This window comes from Carassius gibelio, chromosome B21 (genome assembly GCF_023724105.1).
Source record: "Carassius gibelio isolate Cgi1373 ecotype wild population from Czech Republic chromosome B21, carGib1.2-hapl.c, whole genome shotgun sequence".
NCBI classification, from domain to species: Eukaryota; Metazoa; Chordata; class Actinopteri; order Cypriniformes; family Cyprinidae; genus Carassius; species Carassius gibelio.
Window position 1 is genome coordinate 15,263,496 of NC_068416.1, and position 16,058 is coordinate 15,279,553.

Genomic DNA, 16,058 nt, shown 5'->3' on the forward strand with positions numbered 1-16,058 from the left:
AATAAAGAGGTGCATTCATATCTGCATTCTGTACTGAGGTTATATATGGTTTATGATTAAGAGTCAAAACCTGAGATGCAGCCCAGCTTAAAAATAAAGGTTTTAGCAATGATGCCATAGAAGAACAATGTTTGGTTTCCCAAAGAACCTTTCAGTGAACAGTTCCTAAAAGAACCATTTTAAAGAACATTTTAGAAATATAAGGAACCTTTTTTGACTATAGAGATCCTTATCTGCATTTGAAAAGTTCCATGGATGTTTAAGGTTCTTCATAACCATTTATGCCAAATAAAGATCCTAAAAATATATATTTTGAAATGACATTTTATTTTGTTGCATCATAGAATGAATGTAACACTGATCTTAATCAATCAAAATTCATATTATGAGGTCTAAAAAATCTTCCTACACCCACATTGTGAGTTACATTCAACACTTGTAACTGTCCTACAGAAACAAATAAATAAATACAAACTTCCAGGTGGTTTTAAGAGCTAAATCAATGCATGTTCTCAAACCATTCAGTCAATAATGACCTGACCTTGAGGACCCTTGAAGCCGGACACACACACACACACTCAGTAAGATGCAGGCTTCTCCGAATTCACCTCACTCACTGGTGTATTTACAGCCCCACTGTGCTGGATAAATTGTTCAGTTCTGTGATTGCTTCTAAGCATGAACTGTTCAGAATATCATATATCTGTCCAGTGCGAGGACTGGAAGGGGTCTGTGACAGAATGTAAAGCTGTTTCACAGATGATCAGAAGACAGACGCTTCTTTTGTTTGTGTGGAGAATAAGACAGATGTAGAAAGAGACTGACTCACCGTCCATGTCCAGTCTCTGCATGATAATAGCCAGCTCCACCTCACTGGGCATGTACCCCAGAGAGCGCATGGCCATTCCCAGCTCCTGCTTTGAGATGAATCCATTCCCATCCCTATCTAGAACTCGGAACGCCTCTCGAATCTCTGCAGAGAAACGAGACAAAACAGAAATGCAGAACAGTCAGTAAACACAAATAACCCAATAGACACATTTATAATTCAAGTGGAATGTGCACGTCATCGGCAAGCATTAGGTGGCATGTATTATATAACGCTTGCTTTTCTCAGCAGTAACACAGTGTACTATCGCACAAACAGCAGAAATACTAAATGCAGCTCGTTCTGTTTTCAAAGCCGTGTATTTAGTGCGCTGTGACTGAACGTTTATCCACCATTTCAAAGGGCATCAGAGCCGGTTTTTCAGTTCAGCTCGGGTTAAGCAACCCACACCAAATCGCAAACGGCAACAACCAAAATAGCACGCATATCTGGTATCTTTTCCGAAGTGTATGAAACCTTTTTGCCATCTTAAAGACACACTTTGGCGTTATTTTGGGATAAAGAGGTAGAGGAGCCTTTGCCTTGTAATATGCTGAACTGAGCGCTTCCTGCATTTCCCAAAGCCTGGATGTTTTTTGCATTCCTTTAAATAAATCTGTTGGCATCGGAAATACCTTAATGGTCTTGTATTAATAACTCATAACATATTTAACCTTGAAGTGTCAGGTTGATACTTTAGACACTTGAAGACTATTCTTAATCTTGTAAGAATGGATTGTAAACTAAATTTGATAATATACTTCAAATAGGCACCGTGAGAAATGTTTAGTTGATGTCTAACATATAATAAAATCAAATAAAACAGCATTCACATGGCCATTTTTAACACAGAGCCTAAAAAAACAAAACAAAAGGCATAAACCTAATATGACTGCTTTTATGACACAGAATTTACAATGGAACCAACCAGACATCCAAAACAGTGTTGTGTTTTGGGCTAATTGGGCTCATTGTATGTGCATATGATTGTATTTTTACTGGATGAGAACTCCATGCGTAAAAGTTACACATACAATGTATTGCATCATTCAGTTAAACTGCACCAGAGTTTGTTTGGATGTTGACCGAGACCACCCGACAAAGTGGGTCTCAGTTGACATGTTTGCTGCTCTGCAAGGTTTAAATGGCAGCATTTGCACTTATTTAAAGGAACCGCACTAATTAAACAATCACTCCAGAGTTCATTTTAATTGAACCAAACCTGCCAAAGTGTGAACACATCCAAAATAACTGACCTTTCTGAAAGTACATAATAAAAAGAGGGATTTAAGTTGAGGAATTAACTACCATAGGTTAATTCATTTAAAAAAAGTATTTTACTCTTGGTATTTAAAAAATAAAGCATTGGGTGACCCTGGAACCTTAAGCGTAAAAGAACAAAATGTCAATCTCATTAGGACATGTGGGTTAATTCCTCTGCCATTAGCAAAAGCCAATCCTCTCCACATGCCCCATTTTCTTAGAAGCCTCTTTGTCTTGACTTAATTATATTTTAGCTTCTTTTTATGCTTTACATGTGACTTTTTAACAGATTTAGACAAATGTCCAAAGGCTTATAGCAAGGCAACTAGATTTCATTCAATGTGAGTTAATTGAATTGATAAGTTGATTCAGTCAGTGGCTCATTATTTAACAAGGTCCTCTTTATCTCCCTCAAGAATTTTTCTTTCTGCAAAGACAGATCTCGTCTGAACTGCTACTCTCACATTTAATCCCTCATTTCATGAATATGCAAACCACAGAACCTCCCACTGTGGCCAGCCCTCGGGTTCCTGGTCTGCCAAAACAATCATTTTCAAAGGAGGTGCTGCAAACATTAATTCCATCTGAGAGTTTCACAGTTCAGACATCTCTTCAAATCAACCACTGTATTCATGACACCTTCTAACCCAGCAGTCAGACCATCGATTTTCTTCTTGTGTGCCCTAAGGCACTGCCTCAACACATGACTGGCAAGACATTCCAGATGAGGAAAGTGAAATTTCCAGTTACAATGGACTGCAGTGGGGCAGTGACTGTAATGGGTTTATAATGTTTATCACACACAGGCATAAGCGAATTAACAATGCACTGTAAAAATGTACTGTAGAATTTACAGGATTTTACTGGCAAAAAGTTGCCAATAAAATCCTGTATATATTACTGCAAGGTAAATTACAGTTAATTGCTGTAGGTGAAATACAGTAAATTGCAGTATTTTTTTACAGTAACATTTAATTAATATTGTAGTTTATTTTACAGCAATATTTTGTAATTACCTGGAAACAAAATTTGCAGATAAAATCATGTAAATATATTTTACAGCATTCTTTTGTAATTGTATTAAATTGTAGTATTTACCTGGCAACTAAAGTTACAAATAAGATCTTGTAAATACCCCTAAATCCAAGATGATGTTGTAATAACTTGAAAATTCTGTAAAGAATAATTTTATAAATGCATTATCATGAGCTCTATCTTAATACATTGACAAATTCATAAAAACCAAGCCAATGATGTTGCAAATAAGTATTTATTAAAACTGGCAGAAAGACATTGCAAGGTTTTACTGGTAAAATAAAATGTTCAGTCTTTCAACAGTTAAAATCGTATCATAAAAATAACATTGCATCACAAAAATAACTACAAACACTTGTTAAAACAAAAAATACATTTTCTGAGTAGAACATTAACTTTCTATAAAAATGAAGTTCAATCAACAGAATTTGTATAATTTTGGTTAAAAAAAACGTTTTAAAGAAAAGGATTTAAATAAAATGCTGGAATCAACATTAAATCACAAATTCTATTTTTTTAGCTTATGTTCTATTAAATTAAGAATATTCCTGCAAAAGACATTTTAATAAATAGATACTGAAAGTCCATCGACTTTCTGAGATGAGCACACACACGAGGGTTGTCTCTCTTCTCTGAGACCTTTCCACTTGTTTTGCCTATCTGTATCCGTCTTGTATCCAGTGAGTGTTGTGATTCCAAGAAAACATCTGCACATAAAAACAAGTAGAAGCATCAGGATAAAGTTAAGTATTGAATGAATCTAGCTCAATAAAATAAATGTCAAAATGCCACTTATACAATACAATCAGCATTTACCAGTACTAAAAGGGTTACTCCACCCCAAAATGAAAATCTTGCCATTAATCACTTACCCCCATGTCGTTCCAAACCTGTAAAAGCTTTTTTCATCTTCGGAACACAATTTAAGATATTTTGGATGCAAACCGTGAGGCTTGTGACTGTCCCATTGACTACCAATTAAAATACACTGTCAAGACCCAGAAAAGTATGAAAGACATCATAAGAATACTCCGTCTGCCATTAGTGGTTCAAACGTAACATTATGAAGCGACGACAATACTTTTTGTATGAAAAGAAAACAAAAATAACAATTCGTCTCCTCTGCATTAGCGTAGCGCCATTTTGGAGAATATCCGCTGGACACAAACTGCATATGCTGTTCTGTCTCAGCAGAGTCACGCGGATATGCTTTCTATGTTTATTTATGCTTTGATTTGAACATTAACAGCAAATCAATGTGGTGCGTATCCTTCGGATGAGACGTTAAACCGAGGTCCTGACTTTCTGTGGTGATTAAAAATCCCATGATGTCTTTCGAAAAGAGTATAGGTGTGACCTCGTCCTGGCTAAATTCGCACATTGGCCTCCGACCATCATGGCCTCCTAACAATCCCCATATCTGCTGATTGGCTTCATCACTCTGTCTCCTCTCCACCAGTAAGCTGGTGTGTGGTGGGTGTTCTGGCGCACTATGGCTGCCGTCGCATCATCCAGGTGGATGCTGCACACTGGTGGTGGATGAGGAGATACCCCCTGACTATGTAAGCGCTTTGAGTGTCTAGAAAAGCGCTATATAAATGTAAGGAATTATTATTATTATTATTATTATTATAAAAAATAATGACTTTGTAGACTAAAGTTATCATTTTTTATTTCTTTGCGTACAAAAATATTCTCATAGCTTTGTAAAATTATAGTTGAACCACTGATGGCAGATGGACTATTCTAACGATTCTTTTCATACTTTTCTGGACTTAGACATTTTTAATTGTTTGGCAGTCAGTGGGACAGTCACAAACCTCCTGGTTCCCATTCAAATTATCTTAAATTGTGTTCCGAAGATGAACCAAGCTTTTACGGGTTTGGAACGACATGGGGGTTTAATGTGTTTAATGACAAAATTGACATTTTGGGGTGGAGTATCCCTTTAACTAAATTAGTAACCTTTGTTGCAAATGAAATTACTCAAGTAAAACATGTAACCTTTGAAAAAATGTACGTGTGAAAAAGATGCCTGCTCCCGGGACGCCAGACTGAAGTTCAAATAAGACTACAAATCCAGCTACAAAGTTGAGGTATGAATTCACAACCATCTGACCCTCAAATAGTCAAAAGCCACCAGGTGCACCTGAAATGAATAAATATAAGCAATAATGTAACTTACAATGCAGTATTTCAATATAAAATGTAATCTAATTTACAAGTTTATAAAATGTTTTAAAGAATGAATACATTACCTAATATAATCAGCTTTAGTCTTGAAGCATCAGTCATTTCTCCATATCAGCTGCTATTTTTTGCACCTACAAGAAATAAAGAAAATAATCTTGTGATTTCTTTAAATGCATTTACATAAATTATACCAAAATAAACACCCAAAAAGGCATATATTTTAATATATAAACAAACTCTTACATTTTATCATTATAAATCAAATTATAATATCACATTGTAGAACTGTACCACCAATCATGGCGTACAATGCAAAAATTAAAAATTACAACTGTATAATGACAATTTTTTGAAAATACAATTAATAAATGTTGGAAAATGCTACTTATATCATATGTTATAAATAAACTCAAAAGTTGAACATTTACCTCATGTATTTCACACAAATTTTGCCAATCGTTCGTATTGGGCTTTATGTTAAAAGTTAGGTAAACACTACTTGAAATGCTGTCAATAAGAAAATTTTACTTCCAAAATGAGAAAAATGCAGAATTTGACTATTTATGCAGAACTATGCTATTATAGCAATTTCCAGTTTACTGCACATTAGTTACCAAGGCCACTTGTCTAAATGTCATGATAGGAGGCTATTGTGACATGATATCGCTTTCACATGAACTTAAATATAAAAGGATATATTTCTTAAGTAAAATTAAGTCAACTTACCAGGAATTATGAATAAAGCTTCTAATCTTCAATCGTTCTCGCACTGCTCCACTCGGCTGGATTTCAGATTTGAATAATGCGCGCGCAATCCCATAATGCCACACTACAGTGACAACACCTGCTTCTTGTAAATGAATTACAGTTGACATGGAAATATACTGTTAACAACTGTAAAACCTTATTTGACCCATAATGCATTGTGAATTACAGCTACATCTTGTAAAATGTTTAAAAAGTAATATTCTGTAAGATTTAGCTGTAGAAACTCCAGTAATTTTTTTAAGTTTGAGTTTCCTTTGGTTGTTGTTATTAAGTACCACTGAATGATCATGTTAAAACATTGAGGATGAAGAAGTTGACCAAAAAATGCTACATTTATATCATGTAACCATCTTTTTTATTGTTCCAAACCAATTTAATTATATTTTTCTGAGGAATTTCTTCATATAAATGAATTAATTTAGAATTATTTATAGTTACCGGTGGCAATTAAACTCTAAAATGGACAATATATCCATTTTTTCTAAGTTTTCTTCCATTGCATGAGGCACAAACTAAAATCAACTTAAAATCTTCCCCTCTGCTTAAGCTATGAAATCTCATGTGCATTCACATTCAATTCAAAATGTGCCAGATGTCTTGTTCCCAAAATGGCATTTGGTTCTTGCATGTGTCATAACCAAAATTCATGCTTCATTTAAGTACAACACATAATTTGTAATGTGTTACACAAAACTTTAAAAAGTTTATTTTTTATTTTTTTTATTTTTTTACCTTACTAATGTGGTCAATATGAACATTTTATGAAACTTTTGTGAATAAAAATAAAATGTTTTTATGTGTTCAATAAAAACAAATAACAGCAGGTTAAGGAACAAGGAAGAGTAATAAAACAATGAAATTAAATTAAATACATTTTCATTTCTGGGGCAAACAATACTTTAAAATTCTCTAAAAGTATAGACATTGACACTGAGACAAATAGCAGCCATCCAAACAAAACACACACACACATACTCACTCACCGCCAAGCTCCTCTGTGGAGATGTTGGCAAGCTGTTCTTCACTAGTTTCGGAGAGAGAGGTGCTCAGGTAGTTGTCTGTGTAGAGCAGCCCTGCTCTTACATGGTGAAAAGGCATCTTCACCCTTCAAAGGAACAACAAACAACTGAAATGAATCGATGAGCACGCAACCACTGTGCCTGCAGCCTCACCGAAGCCTCCAAAAGTGAGTAATGATCTCATGTCTGTTGCTGAATGAAAGTGACTAGACCTAGAAAGAAGGATTTAGTGCAGACAAACAGGTTCTTCAGTGCACAGTACACCACTGTGTGAAAGGTGCATGAATTTACAACTGTGGGTGTGTTCAATCAAGTTCATTTAGTAAGGATACCATTCAAATACATAAATGCCCACATGTACACACACACATAATTCCACAGCAGAGCATATACACGCACTCGTCTTGCTTCTGTTGGTCATATGGGAGTGTAAGAGGCTGCTTGAATAAATGGACCTCATGTACTTACCACAAATACATATACAGCTCATGCGTCCAGAATGCTACTTGGGACAAAGAAAAAAGATGAAAATGTGACAAAACTCTTGTCACTCTGATTTATATGAGCTCACTGGAGAAGCATTTGGCTTTAAATTTCTCTTTCTGTCACTACTGTCAAAAGGGCTTGAGCGATTTCTCCAGATTCAATAGGGATTTAACAAATACTTTAAACTCATAAATAAAAAGATTTTTTTTAGATTGGATTTTCCACATTTTTTAGATTTTAGAACTACACACACACACACACACACACACACGATTTCTTTATGTATTTATGCAGTAAGTCCCTTATGCTCACAGAGGCTGCATTTATTTAATCACAAATACAGTAAAAACATAATATTGTGAATTATTATTACAATTTTAAATTAATGTAGTTTATTCCTGTGATAGCAAATCTACATTTTCAGCATTATTATTCTAGTATGCTGATTGATTTTATACTCAGTTGTTACTGGTGCTCAATTATTTTAAATTCTATTAAACTACATTTAAATATATATGACAACAGAAAACAGCTATTTTAAATTATAATATTATTTCACGATATTACCGTTATTACATAAATGCCTTAGTGAGCAGAGACGTGATTACATTTTTTTTAATCATTATATTTTGACAAGTACTGCATATACTTTGATGATAAAAAAAAATGTTGAGCCCTGAATTACATCTATAAATATAAATAATGTTAATGATTTTTAATAAATATTTTTAATAAAGGATTGTTCTTGCTTAGTTCATGTTAACGAAAGTAGTAACTAACATTAACTAATGGAACCTTATTCTAAAGTGTTACCTACATTTCTACTACCTATGGCCCCGTTGTAAACGTTTGTCTGAGGGCTCATTCTTTCAAGCCATTGATTTTTTTTCCCCTGTGAGCACAACAGGGCCTTTATTTAGTAGAACAATGACAGTGTCAAGGTAGATAAGTTGCTGTATAATGTAGTGGCACAATTGTTCATGGATTGAAATCGTGGAGCTGTTTCTAGCAGCCTGCCAAAAGATGAGACATTTTCCACAGGCTTTAGGTTTTTGTTTTCTTACTGTTTTGAAATACTGTCAGGGCATCAGTGCTTGAATGTGTCTCAAGTGTCTGGTCTGTTTTACTCATTTAAGGCTTAGATGCTGTTAAAATGATCTAAAATACCTCAAACCCCAAGCTTTTCCAAAGTTTCCAAAGTTATAATGGGGAATCCTTGATTAATTCTACTCAGAGACACAAAGCCTCCGTTGAGACAGTTTCATGTGAATTAAGGGAAAATTACGAGGAGGTGACAGAGGGAGTGAAGCAGCTAATTTGTGGAGATGCTCACCAAGGACGATCCCTAGCTGTACAACAGGGATCTGTGCTACTGTAATTACCATAGATATTAACAGAGGCTTTAGCTGAAGGCAGCTTCGGGTGCAGTTTGATTGATACTGGGTTCAGTTAAGGGCAGCTACACATGAATATTTCAAAAGAGCCATTGATAAGTCGGTTGATTCACTTTTGGATATCAACACTATAATGTTACATTTTTTGGGATCAGTAATTAATACTTTTATTCAGTATTAAATTCATCAAAACTGAGACTGTTTGAAAAAATATAATATATAATAAATATAATATAATAAATGGTGTTCTTTTGAACATTCTATTCATCAAAAAATCCTACAAAATGTAGTTTCCACAAAACTGTTGAGCACTGTTCTTATCATTAATGTTATAAAGATATAATACTTGAATATTAGACATTTTTGAAAATGTAGTTAATGCATTAAATGTTCAAATATATTAACATTTGAATATTTTACAAATTTAGCTTTGCCATCACAGGAATTAATTCCGTTTTTAAATATATTGATAAATAAATAAAATATGTAATATAAATATATACATTTATAAAATAATTAAATAATTTGATAATTAATTCTAATAATAATTCACAATTCTGTTTTCTGTCATTTTGATCAATCAAATGCAACCAAAGAGAACATAAGAGCAAAAAAAATATGTTTTTTTTTTTTTTGTCTTTTGTCTTTTGAACGGTACTGTAGATGGAGCTCTTTATAAATAAAAATATAATTTAACACAATGCATTTAAAATAGTCTACACAAGGTCATTCAAACGGTTCCATTTCTTGGCACTTATTTGCTAAAAGACATGCACATTACAAATAACCAGGGCCAAATTGTACTGTATGTTGTTGCTTTGGTAACGGATTCTGAAGTACATTATGCTGAGGTTGCCAGAGTAACCTTGACAAACATTCTATTCCAAAGCCTATACGCATACCAATCTGCCCCAAATCTAATTCACATGCAGTGTGTAAATGCTGATGTGAATAGATATTGAGCGAAACTGGAGTCACATTAAGCCCTTAGTGCGCCAGATAGAGAAAGAGCAGGAGACTGAAAGGAAGTGACATCCACTGTTGGCATGATAAATAACATATGATTCTATATTAATGGATTCTTCCCAGACATCCTTTATCCGGTCTGACTCATAGGGTCTCATGGGACAAACACATCGTCCGGTACTGGAAGAGGTGTGAGGCTCTTACACATCGTGTGTAGCAGGTGCTATCTTGGCTTTTTGCTTTTGCACATCTGCTCCTGGCTCTGATCCAGGACCTTTTAAAGAGGGTTCACTACCATTTGGGTTACAGATGCTGCAACTACATGTTATCCAGTTCATTAAAGACCAAAACAGAAACACATAGCCACAACAACAAGGATGCACCTTCACAAGGTCAACTGCTGCATCCTCAAAGCAATAGAAGACATTCAGTCAAACAAAAGGTAATAAGCCTAAGAAAGGTACTGAATAAAGACAAAATCATCCAAATGGCATCTGAGACAGAATCATGTGTCCTTCACACAAGGTGACTGAAATTGCAGACTGAAGCTGATTTTGACTGAAATGCAAAAACTGAATGTTTAGTCCACAAATAATGCCAGTCTTCAAATGTTAATCTTATGAATTTTCTTTAAAAAGATGAGGAAAGAGGTAGAGAAGCAGTAAAAGATCTGACATCGTGAATGAAGTTGCATCAGAGAAATGTCAGAGCTGCTCCAGGGACCCTTTGCATGCTGTGAAGCACTTAACACTGAGTGTTCAGAACAGTCACATCAAAAACACAGTTCAACCCATTCACTTTGGTTTAAATGTCACCTTTTTCAATATAAAATGTGCATGTGAAGTTTAGGGCTGAAACACCAGCTTCAAGAGACCATAAAGATAAACTAAAGCAAACCAAGACGACAATTATAGCACATAATGTAAAAGTGGAAATGTGTAGTTGTTACCAGTTTGCTCTTTTGGTAACACTTTATTTTAAGGATTTATCCTTTCTAGTTGCTTATTAACATGCATTTTACTAGCATATTGACTGTTTATTAGTACTTATAAAGCACATATTAATGCCTTTTTCTGCATGACCATATTTTAGATCCCTTGATCCTATACCCCACACCTAAACTTAACAACTACCTTACTATTAATAAGCAGCAAATTTAGGAGTTTACTGAGGGAAAAGTCATACAGTAGTTAATAGTGAATATGTGTTCCCTATTCTTAAGTGTTGTCCGCAATTTCTGTATGTGGTTCAGCCCAGTAAAATCAAATCTTTTAATGAAACTGAATGTCTTGTTAAAACAGTCAAGAGGTTTGCTTTGAATGAATGCACTAAATAATTGGTTACTACATGAAGCATATTTTCACGTGACAAAACATTCAAAAACGAGAATTGTCACTTTTCATATAAATAGCCTAAATAAATGCAACGTTATCAGCTCAATCACCAGCCTTCAACAGATGTCTAATAGGCTATTACAGCTCAAAAAGCTTTTTGTTTGTCTGGTCTCTGTGAAAGCTAAAAATCAGGCATCAGTCCCTGACACTCAATTATGATTCAAAGACCAGAGACACAGAGCTCTCTCACACAGTGCCAGTAAACGATCTGCACAGAACACTTCTCTCCCCTCAATAACAGCTAAACTGCCTCTGATAATGAAGAACAAAACAAAGGGGGGGTTCGACCCCTGTTTAAAATCATTAAAGGCATTTCTACAAGTTTTCCACTCTGTTAACCTAAAAACAACATGCTGTGAGCCCAAGACGCCTCTCCGTTACCTCCACGGCTCTGAGTGACTCTGGACGCACAGCTCCGTTTCCTCTTCTCCGTAAGTTGGACACGGACCGGACACATCCACGTTGGGCAAAGGCAATTCTAACTCATGCTTTTCCGGACCCATTATCGTTTATTATAATATCGGTAGTATAGAAGAAAATATATGGACTATTACAGCGTTTTACGCTGAGGTCTCTCAGCAAAACTCGAGCGAAATCCCTGCCGCTTGCGTTTCCACGGACAACCCAGGCGAAGAGCTCGGAGTGCGGGCTTGTAGCCTTCAGTCCCCTCGCCCCTGGAGACTGGAGTGACAAGCCATAACTCACTCGTGCCATACATCACTAGTCCTTCAAATATCACCTTGCTCTTACCGCGAATGAACGCCTCCGACACCAACACTATTTAAATAGGTTAAGCATCACTGGGTGGCATTTTATTGTCAATATTTTATTATCGAAATTTAAATGTGGATGTTAATTAGATTAGGTTTAATTATGCATAAGACAATATGCAGTATTATCGTGACCGTATATAAAGCATCCAATGTTTCCTGATACAGCGGTCAGATTCAGCGCTTCTTATTCGTAAATATTGTATTGCTATTTCATGATTGACCAGAAAGCTGAAAGCTAAAGTTTTATATTTACTGCCAAAAAAAGCAAACTAAGATTGAAGTGAATTGTTAAAATTTACATTATTAGACTACCAGACTAACTTTTTTGATGCAGAATTCCTTGAGAAAAAAAAATGCCACCCGATAAAGACAGTCTCGTGAATATCCCTCTACGCTGTTTATTGGACACTAATGCTTTCACAACAGGTGTCAAATAACCCAATTTTGATTCGCCTGCATCTAGGCATGTAGACATCCTATGAATTGCACTCACCTCCTCAAAGACTCTGTTTCTTAAGTCTCAGGGCGTTGTGAAATATTCTCGGTTGGAATTATGGTTGTCGTTGGTCTCATATGTAGTATGCTGTACAGACTAATTCAGAAGAAAAACTGATATTTTCAGTTGCCCCAGTTATCTCCTCTCGGTCGCGTTGGCATGTGACAGCCCCATTGCCAACGCGGTAGAGTTTTTTGAAGATCCATCAGGTGAAATGCTCGTTCCCAAAGCCACTGTCGTATATTTTAAAGTTCAACCATTTAATAGATGTGCTCGGAAATGCCCCCGTCTCGCGCTCGCCTCGCGCGTAACAGGCGTTCTCCGCCGCGCACCCGAGGGTGTGTTTGCATTTAAAGTCCTTGCCGAATGCACCCGGGCAGATTTATAGCGTGTTAAAAAATGGAGTCCCCCTTCACTTGTGTGTGTCTTGCGAAAACGCTAAAAAAAAAAAAAAAGAAAGAAAAGAAAAAAAATTCTGTCGCAATAAATCTATGGTGCCGATAACGTCTGAGATTGGCGCGCTGCCCTGTAGCCATTGAACGGCTGGAGTACAGCCGATCTGCTCCAGAATGTTTCCCTCCTTCAGAGATCTAGCAGGTGTGTCAGAGAGAGTGGTGTAGGGTGGAGTTATAAATAGATCAGTAATGTATCACTATTAGCAGACAGAGACAAAATGCACACATTTCTGCTGTTCATTTACTGAGGTTTGTGTTTGACAGATTGAACACATAGACGAGTGTCTGCCTATTTTGATTTATATATATATATATATATATATATATATATATATATATATATATATATATATATATATATATATATATATATATATATATATATATTGAATACTATTTTGAAAAAAATTGGTATACTATTTCAGTATTTATTTGGTGTAAGTTGTAATGCTGACAAGTTGAGACCGGGTGTCAGAAAGAATTGACATCATATTTGGATCCGTTTTGTCATATACCTTCATCAAAATGATCACACATTTTAAGCCACATGTTAATTTTGATATCTTGGAGTCAGGTTACATCACTCCTAAATTTATAGGGCTTACTGTGTAAAACATGTTCTTGCGCCTTTATGTTTAAATGACATGGAGGATAGACTGCTTGACTCATAGCATCCCATTTTTATCACAATCATTCAGAGATGATACAGAAGTTCACTGCTTAAAAAGTACAGGACAGCCAACTCCCTGCAATTTCATATAATGAGCATGCTTTAGTTGAAAAATGGCAGTTCTTCTGCTAAATGGCATTCAGAAAAAAACAAAAAACATTGTTGAATTGATGATGTTGACCATTGTGAATATATATATATATTCTACCTGTTGAACACTGCAAGGTCTTGATGACATAGCGGCTGCCTGTCAGACACAAACTTCCTCATTTTTAATCCTGAAAGATTGAAGATATTTTAGCAAAGTGAGAATTTTATGTTGTATTTTCTCTCTTTCGAAAGTGGCAGGATTACATCATTATCCTTCTTTTATTCTCAACAGGCTGTGGCTGCATTGCCCAAAGATGTAGTGATCATGCATTTTCAATTATGGTGTATTCTTACTAATTAAAAATAAGACCATTAGCACAGTCTCAAAGGGTAAACATGCACTGCTTAATAGTTTGTGACAAAAAAGGAAAAGATAACAGAAGCGTGAATGAATGTCAATGATAATTACTTTATTTTTATTATATCACTTGAAGTTTATTTGAAATGCATCTGGTCCTCTGAGAACCTATAAAGGAAGCGACACAAATGCATTACATATTTAGCTTTTATCTGTTTAATTAGCAACTGAAGCCACGTTTGCATGAAGAAATCAGTTCAACAACAGCGTCACAAATGACCTTGAGATGGCATTGAAGTGCTTGCTACTACTGCAGATGGAAAATGATAAACCTATTCTTCATATGAATGTTGACTACAGAATGACGCTCTTAAAAATAAAAGTTCTTTTATTGGCAATGAGGGAAGAACCTTGCACTAAAGGTTCTTTAGCGAGGGAAAGAGTTCTTTAGATTTTGCAAAAGTTCCTCAAAATATTTTATTTTAAGATAAATTAAACAATAAATGTTTCAATTGACTACAAAGTTATTGATTCACCACATTTCGGTCAAACTTCCATCAAGGAGTTTGAAGTTTCAATAGAGAATCTATCCTGCATATTTCATGAGGTCATTTTAAAAATAAATTGTATTTAAAGACTCCATGTGAGTGAAAAGTCATGGTTGGTTTGATGTAGACCATCCCATCCCATTCCATCACACACACCATAAACACTAAATGTTTGTAAATGACACTTAGTTGAAGAATGTGCTGCATAAAACAAGATGTAACATATGGATGCTGTCATTACCTCATAGATCAGGTCTAATTCAATTCACGCAGGCTTCATTAAAATGCTTCAAGGCCTTTGGAATGGAAATTACCTGTCCTAAAAATGTGCTAAATCTGCAAGTCATATATTCAGTCTTCTCTTTGCATTATATACACGTAATCTTCAATCCCTGAACATAGTAAACTAAAACTACATAGACATTATAGAAATGCAACAGTTTCTAATGTGTCTGTTTAATTAGATCAGAATGAGATCCTCTCTGTACAAAAGATGAATGGATGATTTTTCACGACGCCAGATTTTACAAATGAATGCAACAATAATGTTAATCATAAATTTGAATTTACAATGAAAAGATAAAATCATTTTAAAACAAGAAGACAGTTATCTTAACAAATGCACCATTTCTCTTTTCTTTATCCATCTCTGCAAGTAAAGTCAAGCACAAAAATGATACAGAGCATAAAAAACAATGGATCCCTTTTAATCTTGTGAAAGTGGGTCTTGTTACTGTCACTTAATAAAAATGACACAAGCACACTGCAAAAGATAAAGTGACAAGACAGAGATTTCCATAGGAATTGTGGAAGGATAACAAAAAGGAAGTGAAACTATTTTTCCTTCTACAGATAGTTAAAAGAAATCATGATATCATCATTTCAAGTGCCAACATGTTTAAATCAAACATGCAAATTAACATTCAAATACATGCATTTTTAAACTTATTTAAAGGAATTTTAATTTAATTATTTCTTAAATTATTTTTTTTAATGAATTTATACTATTTACAACATCTTTGAATACCTGTTTTCTGCTGTTAGTTACTGATCTTTGTAATTTAGCAGATCTAAAGCAATTGAAGTCTCTTTGGAGCATTTCATGAAGTGTCACTTCTAGGTTTACAATTCTTAAGTGTATGCAATGCTGACTCCATAGCATTCCAGCATACTTGAACTACATGTAACCCTGTTTATGTGTTTTTGCTTTGTTTGTGCTTTAGAAACTGGGCCAGGATCCAAATGTTCCTTTTGGGGGCATTAACAGGGAGTTGGCTTAGAG

At 35.0% G+C, this 16,058-nt stretch overlaps 1 protein-coding gene across 2 annotated transcripts in view; it reads right to left on the minus strand.

The window, feature by feature from the left end:
* LOC127985346 (calcium-binding protein 8-like) overlaps window positions 1-13,226 on the minus strand; it is a 32,168-nt gene extending 18,942 nt beyond the window's left edge. Inside the window, exons 1-3 of one of the 2 annotated variants that reach the window (XM_052587325.1) lie at window positions 12,653-13,226; window positions 7,111-7,232; window positions 830-973 (exon numbers count right to left, since the gene is read on the minus strand). In XM_052587325.1, coding sequence (XP_052443285.1) covers window positions 830-973; window positions 7,111-7,225 — 259 coding nt within the window. In that variant the 5' untranslated portion in view covers window positions 7,226-7,232; window positions 12,653-13,226. Of the gene's footprint in view, window positions 1-829; window positions 974-7,110; window positions 7,346-12,652 lie in introns of those variants that run through there. The other variant, XM_052587326.1, reaches the window with a different exon arrangement.
* Between the last annotated feature and the right edge of the window lie 2,832 nt (window positions 13,227-16,058).